We start from the raw sequence: 26,590 nt of genomic DNA, 5'->3' as shown, positions 1-26,590 counted from the left end.
GTTTTGTTTGTTCTATCCTTGTCAAACCTCTCTTGTTAATGTGGTATTTCTGGTATCTATAGATCATACTATACATATTAATTTAGAGACCAAACAACACTGGACTTTTTTTGGATTATAATTTGCAACTAAAGGCATGCTGCCTTTAGTTCCCATTAAGCATCCACCCTTAGTTCCAAATTATAATAATAATTTGATGTTTTAACTATAGCTCAAAAATCCAGCACTATTATAATTAAATAATCATTACTTACATAAATATGAAAATTAAAAGTGATTTAAATAAAGTTTATAATTATAATAACAAATGAATTGCAAGGATGTTTTTACAAAATTGAAACTTTTTTCCAAATGTATTTGATTACTGGAAAAATTACTAGTCATATTTAGATTGGGCCAAATCAAATTAATCAATATTCTCGGATAAACCTTTCTGACATATCAAGCTAACTCTTTATCCTTAAATTTGGATACAGTTGAATAGGAAGATAAAAACTGCATTTACGAACAAATTGAAGTGATGTGTTAAAGAAATAACATGCAACAGGAATAAAAAAAAACGACTAAAATAAATGTCATAAGAGAAACTGAGAATTTTGGATACAAAGTTCTTAAATTCAGAACGACATGTTCAATGAAATTTGATTATTTCTTTTGGCTATTTTTGTGTAATTAAGTTTGTGATTTTTGTACTTTATGATGGATGGTAAAATTGAGGCTATAGAAATAAAAGGAGAAATAATTGTTTTTAGACTACTTTAACTGTAAACATAGCTATGGGATGATGATAATAAAAAGGAATATTGAATATTTATAAAAGATACTGAAATATAAAATCCAATTTAGAAAGTGACATTAATAAGTCTAAGACAGATACTGTTACCAGGATTTTGATTCTTGTAAAAAATTACTAGAATGTTAAATTCTATTTGTGTTGAAAGTTTGAAAATCTTTCAAAATAGTTCTTGTGCAGTTAACATAATATGTAGCTTCCAATGGAATAGTATAGATTCTGTTTTTATGAAATTAGTGGGAAACATGTTATATTTCACATAACATGTTTCCCAACAGCTTTCCAAATTTTTCAAAGGGTGTATTTATAAACCGAGTTTACTTTTCTACAAGTACAGTTTGAATTATATAAAATTATATCAATATTGTTAAGAATAAAATATGGCATTTGAAGACTGCATTTCATATAGTCAGCAGAAGATTTATACCAGTTGTAAAAGTAAAAAATTTTCTGTTTTTTAAATGTTTTGTTTTAATTCTGTTAAAAATAAGGATAAAGGAGAACTAATTGGAATAAAATCTCTAATTCAATTCAAAGTTCTTCTCCCAAAGTAATAAATGAGTTGTGAATAAGCTTATAGAGAGAAAATGAACTTTATTTCTATGTAATTTTTGAATTCTTTGGAATTATATTCATTTATTATAATTTTAAACTATTAATTTCTGAACTTATAATGTTGATTTTTACTTAATTGTAAATGATTTTGTAAGTGCATGCATGTGCGCTTTATTTATTTATTTATAATAATTCCTTGAAGATTATCTTAAAATTATTGATAGATGTGGAGTTGGGGACTTCCGTCCGGATGTGCTTTAGTTCGAATGGCTGCTGCTGATCCTGCTATTTCAGAAACTGGTCAAGAATCAAGGTGAGCCATTACTTTATAAAGTAATATTTTATTTAAATAAGTTTTTGTTTTGAAATTAGATATCATACTCTTAAAGTTAAAAAATGTGTGTTTTGTAATAGTTTTTCTGACAAGTTGTCATTTTTACTTTTCTGGCTGTTTTATATAACAGAGAGAAAGTATGACAATTGATTAAAAAAAATGACCACCTGAGATTTTCACATTTTTGGGCTTGGGACTTTGAAATGTGAAGAAATGCAAAAGAAGTTGGGGATCTTTTGTGTGTGTGTGTGTGTGTGGGGGGACACAATTTTGTTCACCCTCTTAATTGAAGCTTAATAACTGCTATGTTTTTTGTCGAAATTTTCTGAAAGTTTGCATGGAGGTTGTGTATTGGGAGATTGATGCTATTAAATTTTGGTGGTAAAAGGTCAACAGGATGGGGAGATAAAGAGGGTTGTGCCATATCTTGAGTAGGGTCTGACTTAATGATGATTTTACTCGTTAATAGCATCTACAATTTTTTTTATAAAACCCATTCCTATGTTTAAAATTGAGTTTTTTGCCATTTTATAATAATTAAAAATATAAAATGTTCTTTTTAATAAAATATTGTAACAGATGGTGCCACCAGATGTTGCTGGGAAAGTTAAATGACTTGTTGTTGGGGTTTTTTTTATTTGTTGTTTTGCCAACATTCTCTTAAATTAATCTCTCTGTAATGAGCAATTATTTATTGTGATATTGTCACAATGCCAGAATGCAATTTTTAATCATATTTTTAATTTATTTAATTTAAAACATGCTTTCCACCTCAAATTATTGGCTTGTCCCTGTACATCTTACTTTTCCTTTAACAATATAATCATGTTGGTCATCTCTCTAACACTTTTTGGGAGGAAATTTTTGAATTGAAATAACATGGCTTCTGATTTGCATCGGAAGTTCATATATAGTTAATTGGGGTCTCCTGCCTCTAAGCTTTCCATGTCTGGTCTCATCTTTCATCTATGTAACTGTTCTCAAGATTAAGGAAAGAGATGGATGGATGACAGTAGGAATTTATAGGTCTACAATTTTTTGAAATTGTAGTCCAATTACTTAAAATTTTAAAATTTATTTTATCATTATTTTCTTATTTCTTCTGTTCTGTATTAATAAAAATTAATAAATTTTTTAGTATGATTGAAGCAGTCAGTTCAGCTCATCCACATCAGTATCCTGCTCGTGTGATTGATGTTGAGTCAAACTGTCCCTTCGTTAGAGAAATTCAAAACAGTTATTTAAAGTTACGTGAAATATGTATGCCATGTAAGTATCCAACTATTTAAATTTTTTAATTTAATAAATAGAATAAAGTTAATATCATTTTAAATCAGTTTGTTGACAGATTAAAAATTGCAAGACAAAATGCCTTTGCATTGAATATATCACAGTTTGAACTTGACAGTTTTGCATTTGACATTTCTAAGCTGTTAAAATGATGAATGATTCTTCATTTACATGCATTCTGAATTAATTATAACTTTATTTTAGTTTCATTTATTATTTTTTTATAACTATTATGAAAATGTGACCATAAAGTATTTTAAGGAATTAATTACAATTAAATTTTTGATCAGTTTTTGCTGAAAAATTAATTTAAATTCAATTTCTAAATTCAATTTAATTTTAGAAGGCAAAACAAATTCTGTGTTAAGAAGGAAAAGGGGAGTTAGAAAAAAATTAAAATCTCTCCAAATTAAATATGTATATATTGTCATCTATTAATTTTTAGAAATTTCCTGTAAATTTAGTTAGTGATGACCTTTTAAATCAAGGTAGGACATCTAGGCACTAAAAGTCATAATATGACTTAGTGCCTAGTCTTAGTCCTCACATTTGAGTTTAGGCTTATCTCAGTCAGTTTGATTTAAATCTAGCTTGCATTTGAGATCTTTTAATTACTCATGTTATTCGAGTTAAGTTTTTTTGAAGATGGAACTTGCAATGCCCAAATGTAAAAGTTAATGTCCTCTTAGAGCTTGCTATAAAGTAAACTGGGGGAGAGAAGGACAACCATGCAGGTTGTCCCTATTCAAGCCTAGCTAAAGAAACTGGTGAGGTGGCCAGCCCCATGCCAATGCCAGCTTTACCCTACAGAGATCATCCAATGAAAAGAAGGCTAGGTGACTCACAGACTTACATGAACTGCAATAAGTATAAACTGGTGCTATTGAAATTCAATCTTGGTTCATCCACTCAATAGTCCAGACCATATCACTAGATCACCTTAAACCTTGATATTCTATGTTAAAGCTAAACATTCTAGTGTTTACTATTTTAAACAAATTATAATTATATGAAATAATTAGAAATTTTTTGTATAATTTAATTTCTATTAGCTTAAACAGATACTGAAAGTTTATTATTAAAAGATACATACTTCTTCAATTGTCATAATAATTTTTTGTGAACTTATTATAACAATATTTAAGAAATGAATGATGATTTTATTTGATTAATTTTTTTTCTAGCAACTCCACATGAATTTTGGGAACAAGATTCCCATTATCTTAGTGCTCTTGAATCGTCACGATGGCTTCATCATATTTCAGCTTGTCTTCAAACATCTTTACAAATTGCTATTACTTTGTGTCAAAATAAGCATTCAGTAATTATTCAAGGTTAGTAAATTTTTCGTATTGTTTAGGACAGCGGTTGCCAATCTTTGACTTCGTGAACCACAAAACTCACAATTTTGAATTTTGTGGATCACTATCATGAATTTTTTTAATGATACAAACCTCTATAGAAGAATGATCATAAAAGTTCCAGTTTACTTATTAATATGAATTTCACTTGTTTAATTTAACAAATTAGTGTAAAGTTTATTGCTGCTGTTTGAAATAGGTTTATGGAATCTTGGCTCTTTTCCACAAAGGACCGCAATTGCACATCATTTATTGTTGATTATTTATTGACATTATTATTTATTTATAAGTCATTTTTTGTTTGGGTTAAGATTCAAATAAGAAACTTCCAATGAGTGAGAAAAAGCAACCAAGCATTTACATTTCTTTCATAACACTTTGCGTAACCTTGAGTTGATTAATGTCTAAATTTCTCCTTGGACCACCAAAATTGTTTCATGGTCCATCAATTGGCAACTGCTGATTTAGGAGATAATAAAAGTTTTGTAATATTTATTTTGTTGATTATAAATAATTATTTAAAATATATTTATAGAATATATTTGGTTAATGTGAGCTTAGGTATAACAAAATGGCGGCACTTCCGGCCGCCATCTTGATTACGACTATTGGCGAAAATATTTATGCAAATTAGGCCTCGCGGATTATTAGACACTAAATCCCTATTTTAAATCTATTTTATGTAAAAAGGTAATTATTAAATTGAAAAAACAGATTTACTTACATTAAGATGCTTCTTTTCCTTTTTTCCGACACTTGTTTTCTACAACAGTTGATTCTGACGGACCGGTCTGATTTTGTTTCTTCTTATTGGTTTTTTTGCTTTTTTTTGTAACATCACATTTCTTGCATGTTTCCTTTTTCACTTTTTTCTTATTAGTACAAACAGGAGCGGCAGGAACAGTCTCCAGTTCTTTCCATTCGGGAATTCTGCCACATCCCGGAAATATCTTTCTTAAATGTTGTAAGAGTATATAAAACCTTTCGCTGGGTTTCTTACATGACCAATCTAAAAACTTCTTGTATATAAATGCATACATGTACGAATCGGATAGATTGTCGGTATAATGTTTCGGCAGATTTTTTTTATTTTTTAAATACCCCAGAGTCTTTCAATATTTTGGGTGTGATCACCAGTAGTTGGATTAACAAAATTTTCTGAATGGTTGACTGTTCTATGTTCAATATCGATTCCATGCAGATCGTCTATATGCATATAGCCTTTCCACTTTTCGGTCAGCACTGTACTCCCTGAGTTAACAAATTTAAAAATTATCCAGTTTAAAGTGATTTCGGAGTGATCATTCACTTGACACATACAGCAGTTCCTGTCTTCTCTGCATATTCCACTGACAACCCATTTTGTACTTTTCAACTTCCATCCTTTTTCATATTTGCATTTGCATATGACTGTTTTGTCCATTTCTACAGTTTTGTTCAGCCCGCCAATTTTAAATGTAGTTAAATTATGCATAGCAACCATCATTACAAAACGGATGTGGTTTGACCAGTCTATTCCAGCTCTATTAGAAATACCTGAGGCTAAGGCAGCAGTTGTAGTAGAACAGTCTAATCCAATGTAATGCCACATAAATGAAAAAATTCAATTCAATTGAGATTTTGCCACATTTTCCTTTAAATGTTCCCTCAAAAGCTGAAGAATTGCTTCTACATGTTTGGCATCGCATAACACATGATTCTCTGTCAATTCTATAGATTATTTTACATAAATTAGAACACTTTTTACACACATCCCGTACGTGCTGTATTCCTAACGTTACTGCTAATTTAAAACCTTTATCAATTCGGGTATCAATACCCAGTTCGGAAAAGTCAGATTCGAACAATTGAAAAAACGATTGAGAGGCGCATTCAGCCCAAAATGCTTCGGAATCAATATTAAATGATCCCATTTCTAACAAATTACTATTAATAAATAACTAAATTGAAAAATTAGGAGTTTTAAAAAACTCAAATTTAGTATTAACGCAAAATCTACAGTTCTCCTACCGTGTCTCCTCACAAGGGGCGTTTCAAAAAGTAATTTGCATAACACGACACAATCGTCAGCAGCTCCCTCTACTTTGTAAGTCATTTAGTCTTTGCATTTGAGATTATCAAAAGTGCCGCCATTTTGTATACTTAAGCTCACATTAACCATATATTTTTATTGTTTTTATAAAATAATATTGAATTTTTTATCAATGTGGTATGAGTGCTGTTTCTTTTTCAATCTCCAATGGTTCATAAAACAAAGACAAATGTAAATAATAAAATGAATTTATTACCAAAAGTTAGGTACAAACATGGCTACTTTTTGACATAATTGCCATGAAGATTGAGGCATTTGTCATATCTGTGGACAAGCTTTTCCATCCTCTCTTTATAGAATGTTGTTGCCAGTGAATTGAGATGGCCTTAATGACATTGTTTTGAAGATTGTCATTAGTCTCAAACCTCTACCCTCCTAGCCACGTTTTCAGTTCAAGAAAGAGGTTTCCACACATCAAAAAGTTCCAAGCTGGGTGGAAGTCTTCACCACCTTTAAACACTCAGTGTATAACACCGATTTAGCACCAAGCAATTTCTACCTCTTTCTTCAACTGAAAATGTGGCTAGGAAGATAGAGGTTCGAGACTAATGACAATCTTCAAAACAAAGTTAGGGGCCATCTCAAGTCATTGGCGGCAACATTCTATGAAGAGGGGATGGAAAAGCTCGCCTACAGATAGACAAATGCCTCAATTTTCACTATGATCACATCAAAAAGTAACCATGTTTGTACCTAACTTTTGGTAATAAATTCATTGTGTTATTTACATTTGTCTTTGTTTTATGGACCATTGGAGGTTGAAAAAGAATCAGCCTTTGTAGTTTTATAGTTGTTAGTTATGATTGTATTATAATTCACATACAATAAAACAATCTGGTACTGAAAAATTTATTCACTTGCTAATTGAAACTTGGTTTTGGAAAATTTCTAAAAATGTTTATCAGAAACTAATGTAAAACTAGAAAACTTGAAAATTTATTTTTAAATTTTGTTTTCTAGGGTAATTTATTATAGAAAATAACCAAATTGAATTCTGCATATTGTGTAAACTGAAAAATGAAAAGAATTAAAACACAAGTACTTTCACTTATAATAAATAGGATTTCATAGGACTTCCTCAGATTGCAACAAATTTTAACAGACAAGATTGATTTTCATTCAGATTTGTATTGTGATTTGAAGAGTTACTTATTGAAGATGAAAGTACTTAATATTTAATTTTTTTTTATTAACTATTTTAGAGTCGTCATTACTATTAAACTATTTTCTATTCTTAGTTTTTTAGTTATTTCTAAAAAAGTAAATATATATTTATATTTATTTATTTATTTATTTATTGCTTTCTTATTGGACTGCAATTTGAACAAATTGTAGACCTATAACTTTCCACTGTTGTCTGTCTGTCTGTCTTTTGTTAATCTCAAGACTGGAGTAAGATAGATGAAAATAGAGACTAGATATGGAAAGCTTAGGAGCAGGAGGCCCTGATTAACTATATATGAGCTTCTGATTTGCACTAGAAATTACATTATTTCAATTTAAAAAATTCCTCTTAGAAGAAGTTAGATAGGTGATCAGCATGACTGTTTTGCTAATGGAAAAGAATTATGTGCAGGGGCAAGACACTACTAATTCGAGGTGGAGAATATATATTTTAAATGAAATAAATTAAAAATATGATTAAATTTGCAGCCTGGCATCATGACTATGTTACAGAAAAATAATATAAAATATAAATTTCTAAATATCAACATTGTATAATTCAATTCTTAATACCAAATAATTTGTCAAATTGTATCGAGCTATATTATGGTTATGTTTACCTACCTCTAGACAAAATTACTCTATATCTTATATTATAATTTTCGTCTACTAGTACGTATTTTCTATTATCAGGTCTTATTAGACTGGCTTTACAGATACTGCAACACAGTTTCACAGATCAGAAATTTGTTTTGTTTAATATACCTGGTTGTACATTTATTTCCAAACTTATTCCCTTCATTCTTATTTCTACCAAACATTCACTTTCAAACGTTAATAACAACAATACTGTAAATCTAAACATCTCTTCTTGTTCACTTTGACTTACTCCTCGTCTTAACTTGTTTTGATCGTTCTCTTTATACCTCAGATCCACCCACCAATCATGGCGAAGAATCATAGAGGAAGGGGCGTGTCTGAGGTATAAAGAGAACGATCAAAAGAAGTTAAGACGAGGAGTAAGTCAAAGTGAACAAGAAGAGATGTTTAGATTTACAGTATTGTTGTTATTAACGTTTGAAAGTGAATGTTTGGTAGAAATAAGAATGAAGGGAAAAAGTTTGGAAATAAATGTACAACCAGGTATATTAAACAAAACAAATTTCTGATCTGTGAAACTGTGTTGCAGTATCTGTAAAGCCAGTCTAATAAGTCCTGATAATAGAAAATACGTACTAGTAGATGAAAATTATATTATAATAAAATAAGGACATTGAGGCATATTAATTTACTCTATATCTAATTATTAAACATAGTCATAATATATAGTACAATGCAGTCCAGTTGATTATTTGGTATATATTTCTAAAATTGATTTTTAAAATATTTTTTAGAAGTTCTCTTTTTATAATCTTACAGAGGATATAAACTATATTTCATAGTGGAGTACTTTGAGAATGCATACTATATTGGTCCTAATTTAAGTCAACTCCCAATTTTGGAATCTCTATTTTTGAAAAAATTAGGAGTCAAATATAAGTTGACATTTATATTAATTTTAATTACAAACAAAAACTTGGCAAGTTGCATTAAAAACATTTGAAATGTAATTGAAACAAAACTATATTCCTTTTGTCATCAGAACTTTCATTGTCATAATGTTCTTCAGTCTCCTTGAACAGTACATCATTGTTCTGTCCAAGTTGTTGGTAACATAACATTTCTTAAAGAAATGTTATGTCTCTCTTCACTGACAATCTTTTCTAATACTATTATTGTTTTAACTTTTACAAGAATGTGGAACTTTTATTACTTTTTATCTGTGACATTGTTTTCAAAAATTAGTTGTTCAGTTAATTTCTGTCTTTTCAAAATTACTGCAATTAGAAATATGTTTTTTAATTTGATTCTCAGATATTTGTAAATACAATCAGCATAAATAAATTTCTACTTGCTTTCTTAGTAATTTTTACAAATTGCATTTAAATCATACCTAGTCAATTGAAAAACTATATTCAAATGATTTGTTTTATTGAAAGAAATATATGAATTGGATATCTATAATGTAAGTGGCAAATTGTAACTTATTGTTTTTTGTTGACATCAGTAAAAAACAAAATTAATAGCTTATGAAACAAAATCAAACAATGCCCTATGCACTGGATAGTAGTCTGACATATACATTACACTAGGGAGCTAGACTTCCTTGCATAATTCACATGTATTCCAGAAAGTGTATTTGTTGTTTTATGACTATCAGAAATGAAACTGAAACTTCATATTTCATTTCTGATAGTCATAAAACTATAAATACACTTTTCGGAATACATGTGAATTATGCAAGGAAGCCTAGTTCCTTAGTCCCTCTAAAAGCTCAAAACTTTCTAGAGAGTAGCTAAAGAAATTAATACCAAGCCTGAAAAAAGATCTGGAGCTTGGAGCCAAAAATTTTTAAAGAATATGTGGCTCTGGCTCAAATATCGGGTGCCAGATAACCACGCATTATCTGGTGCTAGAATGATGAACTCCTATGTATGAAAGAAATTTACGAAAAAACAATTTTACAATGTGTTGATTTTAGAAAGTTGAAACAAGTAGAATTAGAATTGAAAATAAAAATTATTTATTCTCAGTTTGTATTGTGAGGACTTAATTGGTGTCTGGACTAACATGAATTGAATTTTTAATCCAAAGATGATAGAGATAGATGAGATGATTTAAAATAATAAATACTTATTTTCCATTGTTTTTAAATTCAAAATTCTTCTTAATTGATGATGATCATAATAAAAGCAAAGTATCAAGATTATGAAAGTTTTTATTGCATGCATTTTTTTCTGAGTTTGCTTAAGATATTACTAATACAAAGAACACAAGTGTAACATAATTAAGCAGTTTCTTTCTCTGAAGATTCAAATATGTATCAAAAATGATTTTCATTAGTTTATATAATAAAGTATCATTTATTATTCAATACCTTTTTTATAAGAATTAAATTCTTTTTAACTTATTATGATATTGATTCTTTTATATGGAATTCCAAATTTTTAATGCTATTAAATAATTTCTTTTATCCAATAGTCCACTTAGATTTTGATTAAAAAAAAAAAATCAAATTTGTTAATTTATACATGTTTAACTTTGTTCTCACATTGCAAACACAATATAAAGCAATTAAACATAATTGATTTTCATCATACTAAACAGCATATATTTGTCATCAATTTTTCATATTCTGCTAAATAATAGTAATATTAACTTATAGCTGGATGCTTGATGTAATGAAGATATTGGCCTACTATTCTGGAGACTCAAGTTCTAATACAGATTGAACCTTCAAATTTTTATGGGTGGATTATGCCTGACCAAATGTGTAATGGGCATGATAAAGGATCTCTTAGTACCTTTTCTCTTAGAATGAGAAAGGTTTAAATAAACAAATTAGAAACAGTCAACTCTGCAACATAAAGTATAATTATGTATGAAATAAATTTTATGTAGTTGTTTTAATCACAATTTAAGATGATACTTTCACACACATCTTACATTAAATGTAACCTTTCAGTATTTTGTACAAATATATTTTAGATGCTCTTAATTTTTTCAAATTTTTATTTTGCACTTTTATATTTTTAATATCTGAAATTTAATTGAAAGTAATTGTGCATATAAAATCAAAAGTTTTATTAATTACACTTTCCTGTTTGAAATTTGCAAAATTTACAATTTTGAGATATTTAAAAATCTATACACCATTGTGTTTTAAACATTCTAAAGTAAATATTTATATTTAATTTGAATTTATTTAAGAGAGAAATTAGTATAGTATAGAAAACAAGGATAGTTTTTACTTTTCCACTTCATATTCAGTCCATGTCAAGTGCAGAATTTGCAATGAAAATATTGGTTTGTAAATTTTTAACACAATAGTGTAATTAAAATAATTAATATTATTTGTTATACTCAGGCAAAATAATCTGATAATTTCAATCATGTTTATAGAATGAATTTTATTAATATATCAGTGAAAAGCTAACAATGCCTGAACAGCTAAGTCAGAAAAATTCCATACTCTGGAATCTGTTCTTGATATTGTCAGATTAAACGTAGTGTGTATATAATTTTGGTCACTGAGTTGACCATTGTTGAATTATTGCGCACTGAAATAAATGCTGTTTTTTAAATTTGAACAGATGCTCTTCAGTTAATAAAAATTCTAACAATAATATTTTTGTTAACTCACAATTGATAAACTAAATCTGGCACTTTCTCAAAATTCACTCCTGTAATGGAATTTCAATTTGCCTCTGATATTTTATTTCTAGGTTGATACTTTAATATGAAAACAATTTCAGAAAAGGAAGGTAATAGTTATTTGTACTGTACATTAGTGATTATTTCTAAGTTGCAATATAAAATTAAACCAAGATAATTTAAATTTTCTTATTTTCTAAGAGTATGGATGTATCAATACAATGGGAATAATTTTTATTTTATAAATGTAGAAAAACAATTTATCTTTTTTATAAATAAATGAATTTTTAAAAATTAGATTAGTTGTTGTTATAAAGTTTACTTCTTAGTTAACTTTATTTAACTAATAAATTTATTTATATGTTAGTAGAAGTAAAACACTGTTACTGTTTAAATTACTGTTATGAATAGGTAAACAGAAATCAATGAATAACATGTTCAAACTGCACATTATTTGCTACCACTAAATTGAAATAATTCCAGAATTTCGTGTTTCAAATCACCATATAGTCTAACACTTCTCCCACACCGGGTTGTATAAACAAAAAAATTAAATACCTTCTAAAACCGATAACCGGTGCGAACTATTTTTCGAAATGGCGAACGTTTTCACTGCCCCTCCTGTGCTCTTCCTCAGGCCAATTCTGGATTTGATAAACGAACAGCATAAATAAATGGAACGTGTTCCATAATTTAAACGATCGAGTACGTTGGGCAACCGTGTGCCGTTCCAAATATTTAAATTTCCTTTTATTCCGTTTGGGAAAACGATGTGCGCCTCCTATGATGTAAATCGTTGACGTCACACGTATTTATCATAGGAGGCGCACATCGTTTTCCCAAACGGAATAAAAGGAAATTTAAATATTTGGAACGGCACACGGTTGCCCAACGTACTCGATCGTTTAAATTATGGAACACGTTCCATTTATTTATGCTGTTCGTTTATCAAATCCAGAATTGGCCTGAGGAAGAGCCCAGGAGGGGCAGTGAAAACGTTCGCCATTTCGAAAAATAGTTCGCACCGGTTATCGGTTTTAGAAGGTATTTAATTTTTTTGTTCACCATATAGTGGTAGCAAATGGCCTACATTTTAAACATGTTATTCATTAATTTCCTTTTGTCCACTTGAAATAGTAGAAGTAAAATGTTACATTACCAACATATAAATAAAGTTATTGCGGATATAATGTGTTGGGTACCCATTGAAACATCCTGTAATTCTTAGTTTACTCGTGTGGTCCTTATTAATAAGAAATTTTATCTCAGCACAACTTTGAATAAGGCATATAAAAAAAGTGAAATTCATTATTTGCTTAATTTTTATATTATGAATGTTATTTTTCGGATGTCTTGCTATTCATAATTTTATTATAACAAACTAAAATATTGAATTGTTATTACTAGATTTGAAATGGTTATTTTTACTAGGTATAATTTATTCATAGTTTAAAAACCGATTTTCTTTTAGCTATTTTGAATACTTTCAATATTCTTTACTTTTTCTTTATTAATAAACTGTTTCTTTATTTTAGAAAGAGAGAATCGAGATTTAAATTGTGTCATTTCAAGTTTAGTACAGATTCTTCTAGATCCTTATTGTCGCACACAACAAGGTTTCCAACACCTAATACAAAAAGAATGGGTGGCTTTGGGCCACCCTTTTATGGAAAGGTTGCATCATATAAATACCACTGAAAGCGAAGAGGTAATGAATTTTTAAAATATTGCTTTATATTTTTGCATAAATTGTAAAATATTCTAAAAATGAAATTATTTTTGCAGTCACCCGTATTTCTTTTATTTTTGGATTGTGTTTGGCAGTTAACACAACAGTGCCCTTCGTCATTTGAATTTTCAGAGACATACCTCACAACAGTTTGGGATAGTACTCACATAAGTATATTTGATACCTTCTTGTTCAATTCACAAAAACAATTGAAAGAAGCATATTCACAAAATGGAATATCTGGAAGTCATAGTGTGTGGAATTGGTCACAACAATTTCTTCCACATAATATTATGTTTTTTCGTAATCCTTTATACACGCTTAATTCGTATCAAAAAATAACAGTTGCAATTCCACCATTACAGACTAGACCTTGGTCTCTGAACAGTGCAAGAGATGCGAGGCGTAATTCGCAAAAACGACCTTTAAGAATATCTTGTCACGAAATGAAATCTAAAATTAGTTATATGACTCAAGAAAATTTATTAGAAATTGATCCTTATATTAAATCATTGAAATTATGGAGTCAGTGTTATTTGAGATGGATTCCACTTGCACAAATTGTTGGTGGTGGCATGCCCGTTCTTTATCTTAATAATCTGAAATTATCAGAAGAGATAAGGTCTTTGGAAAATATTATAAAGTCACTTACTAGTAGAACGCGTCAGCAACAACTTTTGCACCAGACCCATCGAAGAATTGCTTCGGACGATTGTGTCTTTACTACGGAAGTCAATTCCTGTAAACTTAGGCAGGATTCTTTTGTTATTACATCTTCGTTCCCATTTTTGCCTCTCGGGCCATGGACTTCACAAAATCTTCATGCTGTACCGTCAAGTTCTTGCCTGCAAGTTGTCAGCTTTAGTTCTGATGAAGAACTTTTAGATGAGTGAGAAAAATAATTTTTTTAAGTTAGTAATTTTGCAAATTTTTATACTTTGTTGATATTTTTTGAACTATTTTTTTAATTACAAAAATAGTTGCAAATCTAGTTATTGCTTTTATAATGATGGTTTTATGTAAATAGATATTATAAAACTAATGTCTTCCTGCAATAAAAGATTATTTTCCTTTTGCAAGAAACCTAATTTCAGAAACCTATATTTTTATTGTTATACATTTGAAAGTAAATAACTTAAAATTTGTATATATTGTGCAAATATAATTTACTATTGTATAATTATCTATATTTATGACAATTTAATTGATATTTAAAAACATTTATTAATGAAACTAAATACTTTAAAAGTATGTTAATGTATTAATTCTGAGTTGTCATCCACCCCATACCTCAGAAGTATGCTATCGTATTTGTAATCGTACGCTCGTAAAACAAAGACGCACGGCGAGTCGTCGCGGTCCGAATCGCGAACGGCGGAATTCGAGAACGTTTAGTCCATTGCAACAAACTTGAATTTTTAAAGTGTGATCATACCAAATTTGTTATCGACATACGAATGCCAAATATTTGAATTAATCAATTTTTACAACACGCTATGTATCTCATGTATTAGAATAGATCAGACCATCATTCCAAACAAAAGATTTGCTTATTTTAAGATAAGAATTGTGAGAAACTTCTATTTTGAAAAGAAATGTTATTTTATAAAAATCAAAAATATACATATTTTGCTTGTTTTTGACCATTAATTATTTTATTTGTACTAATGTGAAAAAATTTTCCATATTTTAATGGTTGTGTTGAATTAAAAAAAAAAATAATTGAAATAAAGTGAGATTTAAATGTTTGTTTGTTTCATTTGAAATATTCATGTTCCTTTTACTTTGTTTATTGTTAATATACATTATCAGTAAAATTCATAATCAAATACATAATAAATAGCTTTTGATTTCTTTTTATATTTAAAATATTTAACATTATACTTTCTTACATTTATCAAATTAAACTTAGTTCCATATATTTTCAGTGTAATATTTTTGACATTCAGCAATTCAAATTATTTTTGATTGTGAGAGTTAAGAATTTATATCCACACGTTTATTACTGCATTAAAAATATTTTTTCCGTAATTTAAATTTGTCGGAAAAATAACCGCTCTCTTCTAAACGTCTAGTTTTACTCTAAACATTTTTGGAGAATTTATCAAAATCTCTCGTGAACAATTACAGATTATCCAACGACACCCGCAAATTGTTTATAACGAAAGGTAACTCGGATTAGTTTGATATGTAAATGGTTTAAACAATGTTTTTAAAATACTTTTCAATTTTCTAAACTATATTTGGTTGTTTAAGAGCAATTATATAAACTAATAAGCAAACCTATCAAACCGAGTAACACGCCCCGAAAATATTTAATGCTACAAAATTTTGCAGTTACACCAAACAAGACAATTATTTGCTAGAAACTTAAACCAACAAATTTCAGTTCTTAAAAGGATTAATTTTATATCTAAGTTTGACAATATTGAAATGTATGATGATGATATAATATTTTATATATTTGTGTTCGGGCATTATTTTTTTAAGTTTTAAAATTGCATTATAACAGTTTCATAGTAACACATCGTACAACTAACAATTTTATGCTAGTAATTTCGTTACGTAAAAGCACAAAGCGATACGACCTCGGCGAATAGAGGACCGGATCCGGGAGACCAAAAATATTTATTTCGAACGTTTTAGACGGCTCCGTTCTGCCACTTAGAAGCCATTTCTCGAAATAACGATCAGAGTTTCCGATCGAAGCCATTTGTCGAGACCGTTAAATAAGCGTTTATCGGCCCTTTTGCTATTATAAATACCCGGGCACGAAACCGGTATCCGGCAAGAAGTTTTCTTCGTAGTTTCTTACCAGATATCGGTTACGCGTACGGTGTCTATTAACATACACCCAATTTTGGGTAGTTAAATTTCGTTATGTCGAGACCATATAAACAAGATTTATATAAAAGAATTTTCTTGCCATCAACAAGTAAATTTGTGTGAATCAAGTATTTATGTTAGTAACATTACTAATGTCTATGGTATATTTGTACCAATAAATGATTTTTCTACATAAATTCCTTATTTTTGTAATTGGGGGATTAAACATTTTAATTTGAGAAGAATAAAGTGATATTTCGAATAAACTAAATTTTTGTGTCTTCATAATTTATTACTGAGTTAATGAAAATTAACATAAGATATTATAATAAATATGGTATTTCGTTGATCTGGAGCCATGTTTATTTGCGTAAACGTAAGAAAATTTAAATTTTTTTTATACGAAAGTCACGTGACCGTTTTAATGTTTAAAAAACGCTCCTGCGCTTAACCAGACAATTTTGGCAAGTCGTTCGAATACGTCAAACTAGCGCATAATTGGGTAAATAATAAAGGGTCGCGCTGGTGGCCGGAACAAAACAGCCGGACGTACGTCGTATTATTTATACCGAGAGAAATTTGGCAATTAAATCGCGCTTAACGTACGAATAAATCACGGATTAAAAAAAAAAGTTAAAAAATCAGTGAACGTTAAAAGAAATGTCTGAGAGAGGGCGCTGTTAATTACCGCTTTTGTGAAAAGTTTCGAATGAACGAAAGAATAATGTCGGAAGGGATAATGTAAATATATTGAGAAAAGTACAATGGAATGCCCACATTTGGACGACTGCGTCAAAATAACAGTTCCTCCTCAAATTAAAGAAAGTGATCCGTACGAGTGGTACTGTTTCGGTAAGTTTTCGCTCCCTTTTAAAGAAAGAAAATGGTTAGGCCTAACCAATGAATCGAATTTGTATTTACTAACGTTTATTTGAAGAGAATTACATTAATACATCGATTATCACGGCCGATTCTATCTATATTTATTCACTAATTGTCAATCGATTCCTCTTCTCCTTGTTAACTGAATGACAGATGTCACCGTAGAGTAACATACATTACTCTGTGATGTCACTATTCAAACGATGTTTCCGAATATTTCTCATTAAATCTTCTTTCTACGCTTACAATAACCTCCCTTTATTAATTTTATAAGGCATTCGAACACTACAAACGAGTTTCGAGCCGGTGAAGCCACTTTCCTATTTTAATTTTCCCAAATCGACGGCCACTTACTTTTACGTTATTACCAGCGACGGTAATTGTAATTCGGTATTTTAATTTAAAATTATAATAAAAAAAATTTAGTGCAATAAACTCGATTCGTAACGTTTGCCGTTTTATTGGAAGTGAAATTCGTTTCTTGAGTGTTTCTGAGTAAAATTTTCTATGTAAAATTATTAGTAATTGGAGAGATTGTAAGGTTGATTAAAATTTGACTTTCTTGTATACAGAATTAGATTTGTTTTTTGTTAATTTGAGATGACGGTAATATATTGAACGGAATTTAATATTGTGAGATGTTAAATTGCTTTTTATATTTTTGAGGACAAATGGATTTTTTGATTTTTTGGCTGGTAACATTTTTCATATCATAATACTAGTAGTTATTGTATTTATTAATATATTTCTGTATAATTAGATCATATTTATCATCAGTTTTTCAAAATTTGATGGTCCTGTAATAATAAAACAGTAGAAATTTGTGTAATAATAATAATAATAATACACACACACTTCTACTATTTTTAAAGTTATAAGTTAATTTATTATTGTAATATAAATAAATATTTTCGATACTCGACTGTGGTGTTTCCAATTTTTATAGAAAAATAAAAGTTTATTATACTATTTACTTTTTGTTCTTCAGTATTATTGGTAAATCTCTTTGTTTCGTTTATTTTCTTATATAATAGAATTAGTTTTTTGATTATAACAAGTAAAAGCTGCATAGCTATAGTATTGATTTCTACTTGGTTTTTAATAATTTAAATTATTAATTATTGTTTATAATAAATATATGATCAATATATATAAAATCAAATTGTAAACCTAATTGTTCCAAGAAGATAAATTTCTTGGTTGTATGTACAGTACATATAATAAATGTTTCACAAATTCATTTAATATTAATAGATTTTAAGTTTCAAAGCTAATAAATTCATAAAGTGTGTGTGTTTGGTTATCTTTTTAGATTTATTATTATTATTATTGATCTAAAGTAGAATGTTTGTAATGAAAATTGTAAAGATAGCTTATAAGACATGAGTATATTTATATATGATAAATAATATATCTATTATTAGAATCATTAAATACTGATAACTGTGATTTTATTGGTTGCATAAATAGTATTGATTCTCTTCTAACTCAAGATTGTTTGTTGCACAAATGGCATGAAATTTATTTACACTGTCATATTTGGCTTTGTTATAAAGTAATTTAGCTTATTTTTTTTTCTAAATTTGAAAATGATACATTAGAAATAAATTTATTAATATTTGTTTTGGCTGAATTAAAAATTTTAATGATAATCTCAGATTTATTCTTTATAATGTCTTTAGTATATTTACTTATTATTCAACTTATAATAATTTTAAGACTTTTGTGAATTTGTTTTCTGAGTTTGATTAAATGAGTCCATACGTAACCAATACCAAGTTTTTTTCTTAACTTAAAAAAAATATATATTAACCTATTGAATAACAACATTGAAAAAAGTTATAAATGGTTACTTATATAATTTAACTCTTATAATGTGTTCTAATTAATGAGGATGAATTTCTCTTTCATAAAATATCAATTATATGTAATAAATATATTTAAAACTAAAGAAAGAAGTTTGATAGTTGACCTCAAATTTTAGGACACAGTTTAGAGCTGACACTTGCAAAAGGAATGATTAGTCATCGTTTAAGAATCCATTTCGTTCCACATCATCATCCGAATTTCACATTGAATTTGAATGTAGTGTAATAGCTTGAATTCATAAATTTTAGAGATATCTGCTTACTTTATACGAAAATATTCAAGTAGTAATTAATAATTGTTAATTATTTATTTTCAATGAAACTTTAGTTTATTAAAATTGTGAGAGTCAATAAGAACAGCAAACAGTGAATTTTTAGCATGACTTGCTTTCATCTCAAGGATAATCATTTTTTTTTTTTTATAGGAAGGAAATTTCATTTTATGTAAAGTTCTGCTGATGATGGATGTATAGTGTGTGAATGAATTATGAATTATTCAGAAATATGAATCTGAATCACTTTACATACGGCAAATATGGGTAGATAACACACTAAATGAAAGTCAAGAACTCATTTAAATGTTATATGTTAACATATATCCAAAGCAAAAATAAAACAAACGTATAACACCTAAAATACAAATGCCGATATACAAACTATGAATCGTACGGCAAATTCGACAAAAGAAAGTAAGGTAGGATTAAGTCCCAAGTAGAGGGAAAGATTTTGTTTTTCGTTTGTTTGGCCTTTGTGTATTCTTTGGATGTACTATAAAGTACATGTTGTTTACATATTACCGTATATAGTTTAGATATTGTTGTCTTTATTTAAGAATATCAATTGCATATGAATTAGTATGTGAATAAATTGAAAAAATTGCATATACAAAGTAATTTAATTTTGTAAGCCAATTATTGTATTAAAGAAATTATTTATACTCTTCAATAATATCTGGGGATTAATTGAGATTTTGAAACTGTTACAACAAAAAGTGAAGGAAAGAATTATTAATACTAATAATTAGTGGTGATTTAAAATAATTTTTTATTTCAAAGTTAAATCAGTTAGATGGAAAATGATATTGTTAATGAATTTTCATTTTAATTCACATTGTAACAGAAGTTGTAACTATTTTCTGAATTATACATAATAGTAAACAATAAATATTGTATTGTTGTGTATGTTATATCTAAAGTGAATATTAGGAAATTATAATGAAAGAATTGATTAAATTTTAGATTTTGGTGAATAAGATATTGAAAATTACTTTGTATTATGTAATGAAATCATACTTTGAATTATTTTTATTCATATAACATGATTTTTGAAGAGATTATTATATTTAATAAATTTAACTTTAATACAAAATTACTTAAATTCTTATTGAAATAATTCATCAAATCATCAACTCAAGTTTTGTTCATATTATTTTATTATATATTAAAAGTATGTCTGTCATTCCATCTTCTAAAAATTATTGCAAACAGGATTGAAATTAAATCTAATTTGTAGATGTACAGTACCAGTATAAGAAAATATGGAAATTTTAAATTATGGAGAATAATATATTGTTGATATTACAACAGTTGAATATAATGAAATCCAATAAATCAAATTTATTAAATTACAAGGTCTTTTGTGTATTAAAAATACTTAAGTTATTTTTTTTAAAGATATTTATATTTTATCTATATGAAGGATATGATATAAGAAAGTAGCAGACAGTATGGCAACCTGTCTATCCGTATTAATCTACCTGTATCTATGATAAAAGTAAAAAAAAATAAGTACTGTTAACAGGAATAAATGATAAAAATCTAATTTGCTAGAATGAGTATTTAAACAAGTTTAGTTGTAACAGATTTCCTTTGACATAAATTTTGTTCTCAGAAAATTATATTTCTCTCAAATTTAACAGGCAAATATATCAGTCATTAATATTGTTTGATATGTTTGTTTAAATATCATACATTAAATATTAAGTTTGTAATTTGATAACATCTAATGCTAGTTAACATTTAATTCGTTAGTTACTACTGATGTACCATACATATCAAAAGCATACAAATCATTTTCCTGAATATTATTTAAGAGACTTGCCAAACTGGCAGTAAAATTTGTCAGGCATTGTTCCTTATCTCCTTGTTGGAATCTTTAGACAGATGTTTGTAATTTCAAGAGATTTTACTTTTTTTATTTTTTTGTAGTAGTAGTTACTATTTAAAAAGAAATTTATTATATATATAGTTTAGGTTGTTTTATTATTTTGATTTTTCATAATTGAATTTGTATATCTAATTAATACAACAAAAACAGTCTGGTATTATTGAATCTGTTTTAACTTTGTAATTTAAATGTGATATAATAGAAAGAAGTAATGATTAATTAATTTTAAAATAAAATAAAACAGTTTTTTAATGTAAATGCTAGATATTATTTTAATGTTCTAAATTTTAATAATGTTTAGAAGAACAGTACATAAATATATGTACTGAATGTACTATTTGCTAGTTAACTATTGTGAATTGTGATTGACATAAAGTGAAAAAACAAGAACCTTTACTAACTTTACATTTGTTTTTCAATATTCTAGAGTTAATTAAAGACATGAATGAAATGTTCTTTTAGAAATCAAAATGAACTAATGGAGCTGTTTGTTTATAATGTATTAATAGTATTAATAATTTTGTCAGATATTAATAACTTTCTTCTAAATAAAAATAAAATAAATAAATTTATTTATTTTGGATGACACGTTTAAAGTAGTTTTTGAAAGTATCAACTTTTAAAGACTACTTTAAAACTATGAACTGTATACTTAAAAATTTTCAATTCTTAATGTTGCTTTAGAGATTTTGTACATCTTTAATTGTTTATTGTGCATTGTAAAGTAGAATAAATGAAAATATTTTTGAAAAAATATAAATACAACTTTTTATTGTTGTGTGAAGTAGGAACATTTCTATTAAAAAACACAGTAAAGTCATTTCTCATATTATTAAATTTTTTGTATTTTATTATAGGTCTATTATAGATTCAATATAAAATAATTTATTTCAGATATAAGTGATAAGATTATACATATATAAAGTTTATAAACATTCTTTTAAACAGAATGAGTACCTATGAAATTTGCAGATATGAAACCAGATTTTGGTAGTTTCTAATTTAGAATGAAATTTACTTTTTAAACACAAATGGGACTAGGAATTGGAAAAGCAGATTTTACATCAAATAATATTAATAGTAAAAGTTTTATTAATCAAAGTTTCTTTTATATGGTATTAGAATTATTTAAAAACAATTAAATTTTCAGTTTAAACATATTAAAGACTTACGTCCACAACAAACCAAAACGGTGTGTAACTCAACTATACAGCTTTCACTAACTCTTTCAAATCAACGGTTCTTCTTCGGGTGAAAAAAACAGACAAACGAAATAAAATTCGATGGAACATATTAAAGACCTTTATATCTCTAAAATGTTACTAATATTATATTAGAAACATCAAATTTTCTAGCTAATAAAATTAGTTGCAAAGATAGGTTCAATACTTCCTTCCAACATTGATTTTAGAAATATTTTTAGAAGTATATATTTTGTTTTATTAACGTTTTAATATTCTTTTGAAATAATTAGTTTTGACTAATAAAAGAATGCCTTTTTTTTTTCTTTTTTGGCTAGAAATGCTTTTCAAAATTTTAGAAGTAATTTTATTGTTTATAAATTAATATGATAATATTCTATTGAATTAAACCTGTGTAAATCAAAGATGATATTATTTTAAATTTTAATATGGCATCATCCTTGATTTACACAGCATTTATTTTTTAGTTTTGATTTTACACATTAAAGAATTGTAACTATAATTTGTCTCTACAGTTAAAAAAATTTTTTTTTAAATTATTGACTATTTAACATTGAAACCTGAGAGTTTATAAAATATCAAGTTATTCAATTAATTTGTTATATTTACAATATTCAGTTATTAACATTGAATTATTTTATATTTATGATGAATTAATTTTACTATTTATTGTGATCTGTTGTTGTCTGCTTCATTAAAATCTGTGCAATGTTACATAAATTTGTTAGTACTGATGACAGGGGAAAAATATATTTCTGATTTACATTTGAAGGTCACAATTCACGGAATTTGAAACAAAGCTTCTAATGGCCAACAACGTGACCAATAAACTAATTAAAATATTTGTTACAAAAATAATCAAAAGCACTTTCAATTGGTTGAAAACTAGAAAATATTTGATTTAGACAATGATCTTTAGAGCACTGCAATTTTAAATATTCTAATTAAAAGTTGATTTATAAATAAATATTTAAGAAATCCTAAAATACAAAAATATAATTGTGAAAATTTATTAAACAGACTTTAAATGCTTAATTTAAAAGAATAAACTTTGTTTTAGTGATGATTTTAAATTGAATTTAAATAAATAAATTAGAAAAACAAACAGTTCTTTTTGTTTGTAAAACTTTGGAATTTAATTCAACATTTTGTGTTAAATCTTATAAATTAGTATCGATTTACATACTATTTTTCTGAAGCAAATTACCATGGAGCTCCAGGGATACCTTTATTATTATTATTATTAGATTTATGTTACATCATGCATTAACTTTTTTCTACTTTTGTTGCTTGTGTTAAATTATCAAAAATCTTAATCTTAGATTCATTATATAATGATATCGTATCATCAAATTAGAATTAGATGGTAAGAAAAAATGTAATTTTAAAATTTTATTTTAGGAATTGGTTATTACTATTTTACTTTTCACATCCCCAAATGATTTGGATTATCTATTGGAATATTTTAAGGCTAGTAAATTATTATTTAATATCTTTTTATTTATTAATTATAGTAGTTTAATTTTAATTATTTACTTCTTACATTGAAGAAGAATAAATTTTAGTTTACTCAAGAAACATTTTAAATGTATAAAATTTAAAGTATTTTAAATGTGAATGGAATATATTTAAAATTCCATATGTTTATAGTAGTTAATTTGCAATTTTTAAAATTTGAAGTGTTTTTTCTATCATTTAATGAAATTTGTTTAAAAATTATAGATTATGAAAATCTTAAATTATTCTAATTTATCTGCAAGTGGGCCATATTTTTTTTACAAATAGAATTTCACATTTAAGTTTTTTTTATTTGAAATAATAATTTTATTTAAAGAAAACAAATATATAAGTAAATTTTATCATTATATTAATATTTATATAATTTTTAAAATTTCATCATTAAGTAGCAGATATGAAAATACAGAAATTTAATAATAATTTTAAATATCATGTTTCATTACTTAGTTAAAATTTAAATTCAAGTATTTACTAACAGTTTCTTTTATATTAAAATTTGGCCTTGGTTCTTTGTTATAACATGAAGTTTTCAGTATATGTAATTGAAATAAAGTATCATACAGAGAAGTTTTAGTGTTATACATCAAAGTAGAAATGATTTTAAAAAATATATAATTAATAATAATTTGTAATGCTTGGAAATGACTTTCTTCTTCTAAATGAAGTAATTAAATATTTAATTCTTTATTTAAATAAAAATAGTGTCAAGAAAGAGGTGAAAAAGCATTTCTAAGTGATTAAAATCTCATTAAGAAAAAAACAAAGTTCAGTTAATAACAGTAAAAGCAAAAAATGTTTTTATAATTTATAGAAAGTAAAAGATATCAATATTTAATTTATCATAAAATTGGAAACAATTTTGAAAAAAAACAAATGTGCTTTGCATATAATTTAAATTTGTAATTTGTAAAATCATAATTTTTTAAAATGATCCATGATTAATTTTACCTTGAAATGGCTTCTACAAGAAAAACTGGTTTAATTTTTGATTAGGTAAACATATTTATGAATTTTAGAAGAATGAAATTTGAAGAGTTTTTAATCATCATCAGTTATTACTTTTTTAAATAAGACATTATTATTTCTAAAACAGTGTTGAGTGTAGAATGGAGATAACAATTAAACAACGATTCAAACACTGCCGAATTATCAGGCTAGCAAATGGCTATATAAATATTAATAATTAAGATATTTTATTTAACAATTAAACAAATTGCTTTTGTTTTTTGTATACACTTTACATTTTATTATATATTGTTACTATAGTAGTTTTCTTTTTACATTAGTAACATATTAATTCTTTTTTATGAAACAAAACAATTTAGTAATTAGTATTTATTATGTAAAGTAAATGCTAATTGTTTGATATTTCTACTATAGCAATAATCAATAAAACACAATGATTTATGATTTATTGATTGGGGGATTGCGTGTCATTGTAGTGTGTATAAGAAATTGTCAGAGGATAGAAATAAATGATATAATCAGCTGTTATGATAAAATGTTTATAAATTATTAAAATTTTCTGAATTTAAGGTACAGCAGAAAATTGTCAAAATGAATTTTTTTATTTCTTCTGAATTCCAAAAGGCTAATTTTTTTTTTAAGGAAGACAAACTTAAAGATTTCTGTTACAAGATTAAAAATTAGTATCAGATATAATAATATTTTATTTAATATATTTAAATTAATAACATGCCAATTTTTGAATGAAAATGTTCGAGAATAATTATCATTGTTTCCTGAACAATATTAAAGTTGAAAAAAATTTAACAAAAGGAGTATTTTAAAAAATTCTAAAAAATTAATTTTAAATTAGTAGTGCTAGTAATTATTTCACATTTTTGTATTTTAATATTGGTAATGTTTCTTTAAATTTTTATATGAAAATGGTTCTTTCCAAATAATCTGACAATAGTTTCATTTCTTTCTATATTTGTTCTCTTTTATATTATGCACTTATACTAGATGAAGATTGAATATTATTTGCTTATATAATATTTCAAGGAATCAGGATGTGCTATTCCAGTAAGTTTTGACAAGCTAGAACATCTGGCACATTATCAAAAAAAGTGCATTTGAGTATGTTTGAAATCAAATGTATATTTTTAATTTTCTTTTTCATAGATATGTGATTTTTACATTAATATTTACATTCCAAATATTATTTGTTTATTAAAGTTAAGTCATTCCATTATATTATAAATAGTTATTTAGAAAAGATTCTTCAGGAAGAAAGTAAAAAAACTGCATTTAAAGTCTATTTGTTCCATTTGATTCTTACCAACCTTTACTGACACTGAGTACATAGGCTGTTTAGTTCTAAATCAAATGTATTGCTAAATATTTCACATTAACATCAAACTATCGTGCAACTATAGCATAAGAAAGTGGATTAAAGCTGATAATATCTTTATTCTAATTTATTACACTATAAAATTTTGTATTTAAAACTTATTTGTGCTATCTTTTAATAAGATTTAAACAATAACTTTGTGTTTTGGTTTTTTACAACATAAAACTCTGTCCTGTTTTGGAAATTCTTAAAATATAATT

General features: G+C 26.6%; 2 protein-coding genes across 2 annotated transcripts in view; both read left to right on the top strand.

Moving 5' to 3' along the window:
* Positions 1 to 15,320, top strand: part of LOC136979218 (myotubularin-related protein 10-B) — a 36,776-nt gene extending 21,456 nt beyond the window's left edge. Inside the window, exons 9-13 of the mRNA XM_067275159.1 lie at positions 1,573 to 1,661; positions 2,821 to 2,951; positions 4,157 to 4,306; positions 13,379 to 13,551; positions 13,629 to 15,320. Of these exons, the coding sequence (XP_067131260.1) occupies positions 1,573 to 1,661; positions 2,821 to 2,951; positions 4,157 to 4,306; positions 13,379 to 13,551; positions 13,629 to 14,465 (1,380 nt within the window). The 3' untranslated portion in view covers positions 14,466 to 15,320. The remainder of the gene's footprint in view (positions 1 to 1,572; positions 1,662 to 2,820; positions 2,952 to 4,156; positions 4,307 to 13,378; positions 13,552 to 13,628) is intronic.
* Positions 15,321 to 17,036: 1,716 nt separating this feature from the next.
* The window catches only part of LOC136979214 (ubiquitin carboxyl-terminal hydrolase 3-like), a 42,522-nt gene continuing 32,968 nt past the window's right edge, over positions 17,037 to 26,590 (top strand). The window contains exon 1 of the mRNA XM_067275156.1: positions 17,037 to 17,250. Within this exon, the coding sequence (XP_067131257.1) occupies positions 17,163 to 17,250 (88 nt within the window). The 5' untranslated portion in view covers positions 17,037 to 17,162. The remainder of the gene's footprint in view (positions 17,251 to 26,590) is intronic.

Source organism: Centruroides vittatus, unplaced genomic scaffold (assembly GCF_030686945.1).
Source record: "Centruroides vittatus isolate TY-2023 unplaced genomic scaffold, ASM3068694v2 contig_596, whole genome shotgun sequence".
Classification (NCBI taxonomy): Eukaryota; Metazoa; Arthropoda; class Arachnida; order Scorpiones; family Buthidae; genus Centruroides; species Centruroides vittatus.
Note: the sequence above shows the minus strand (reverse complement) of the source record. Positions and strands in the feature narration are given on the sequence as shown.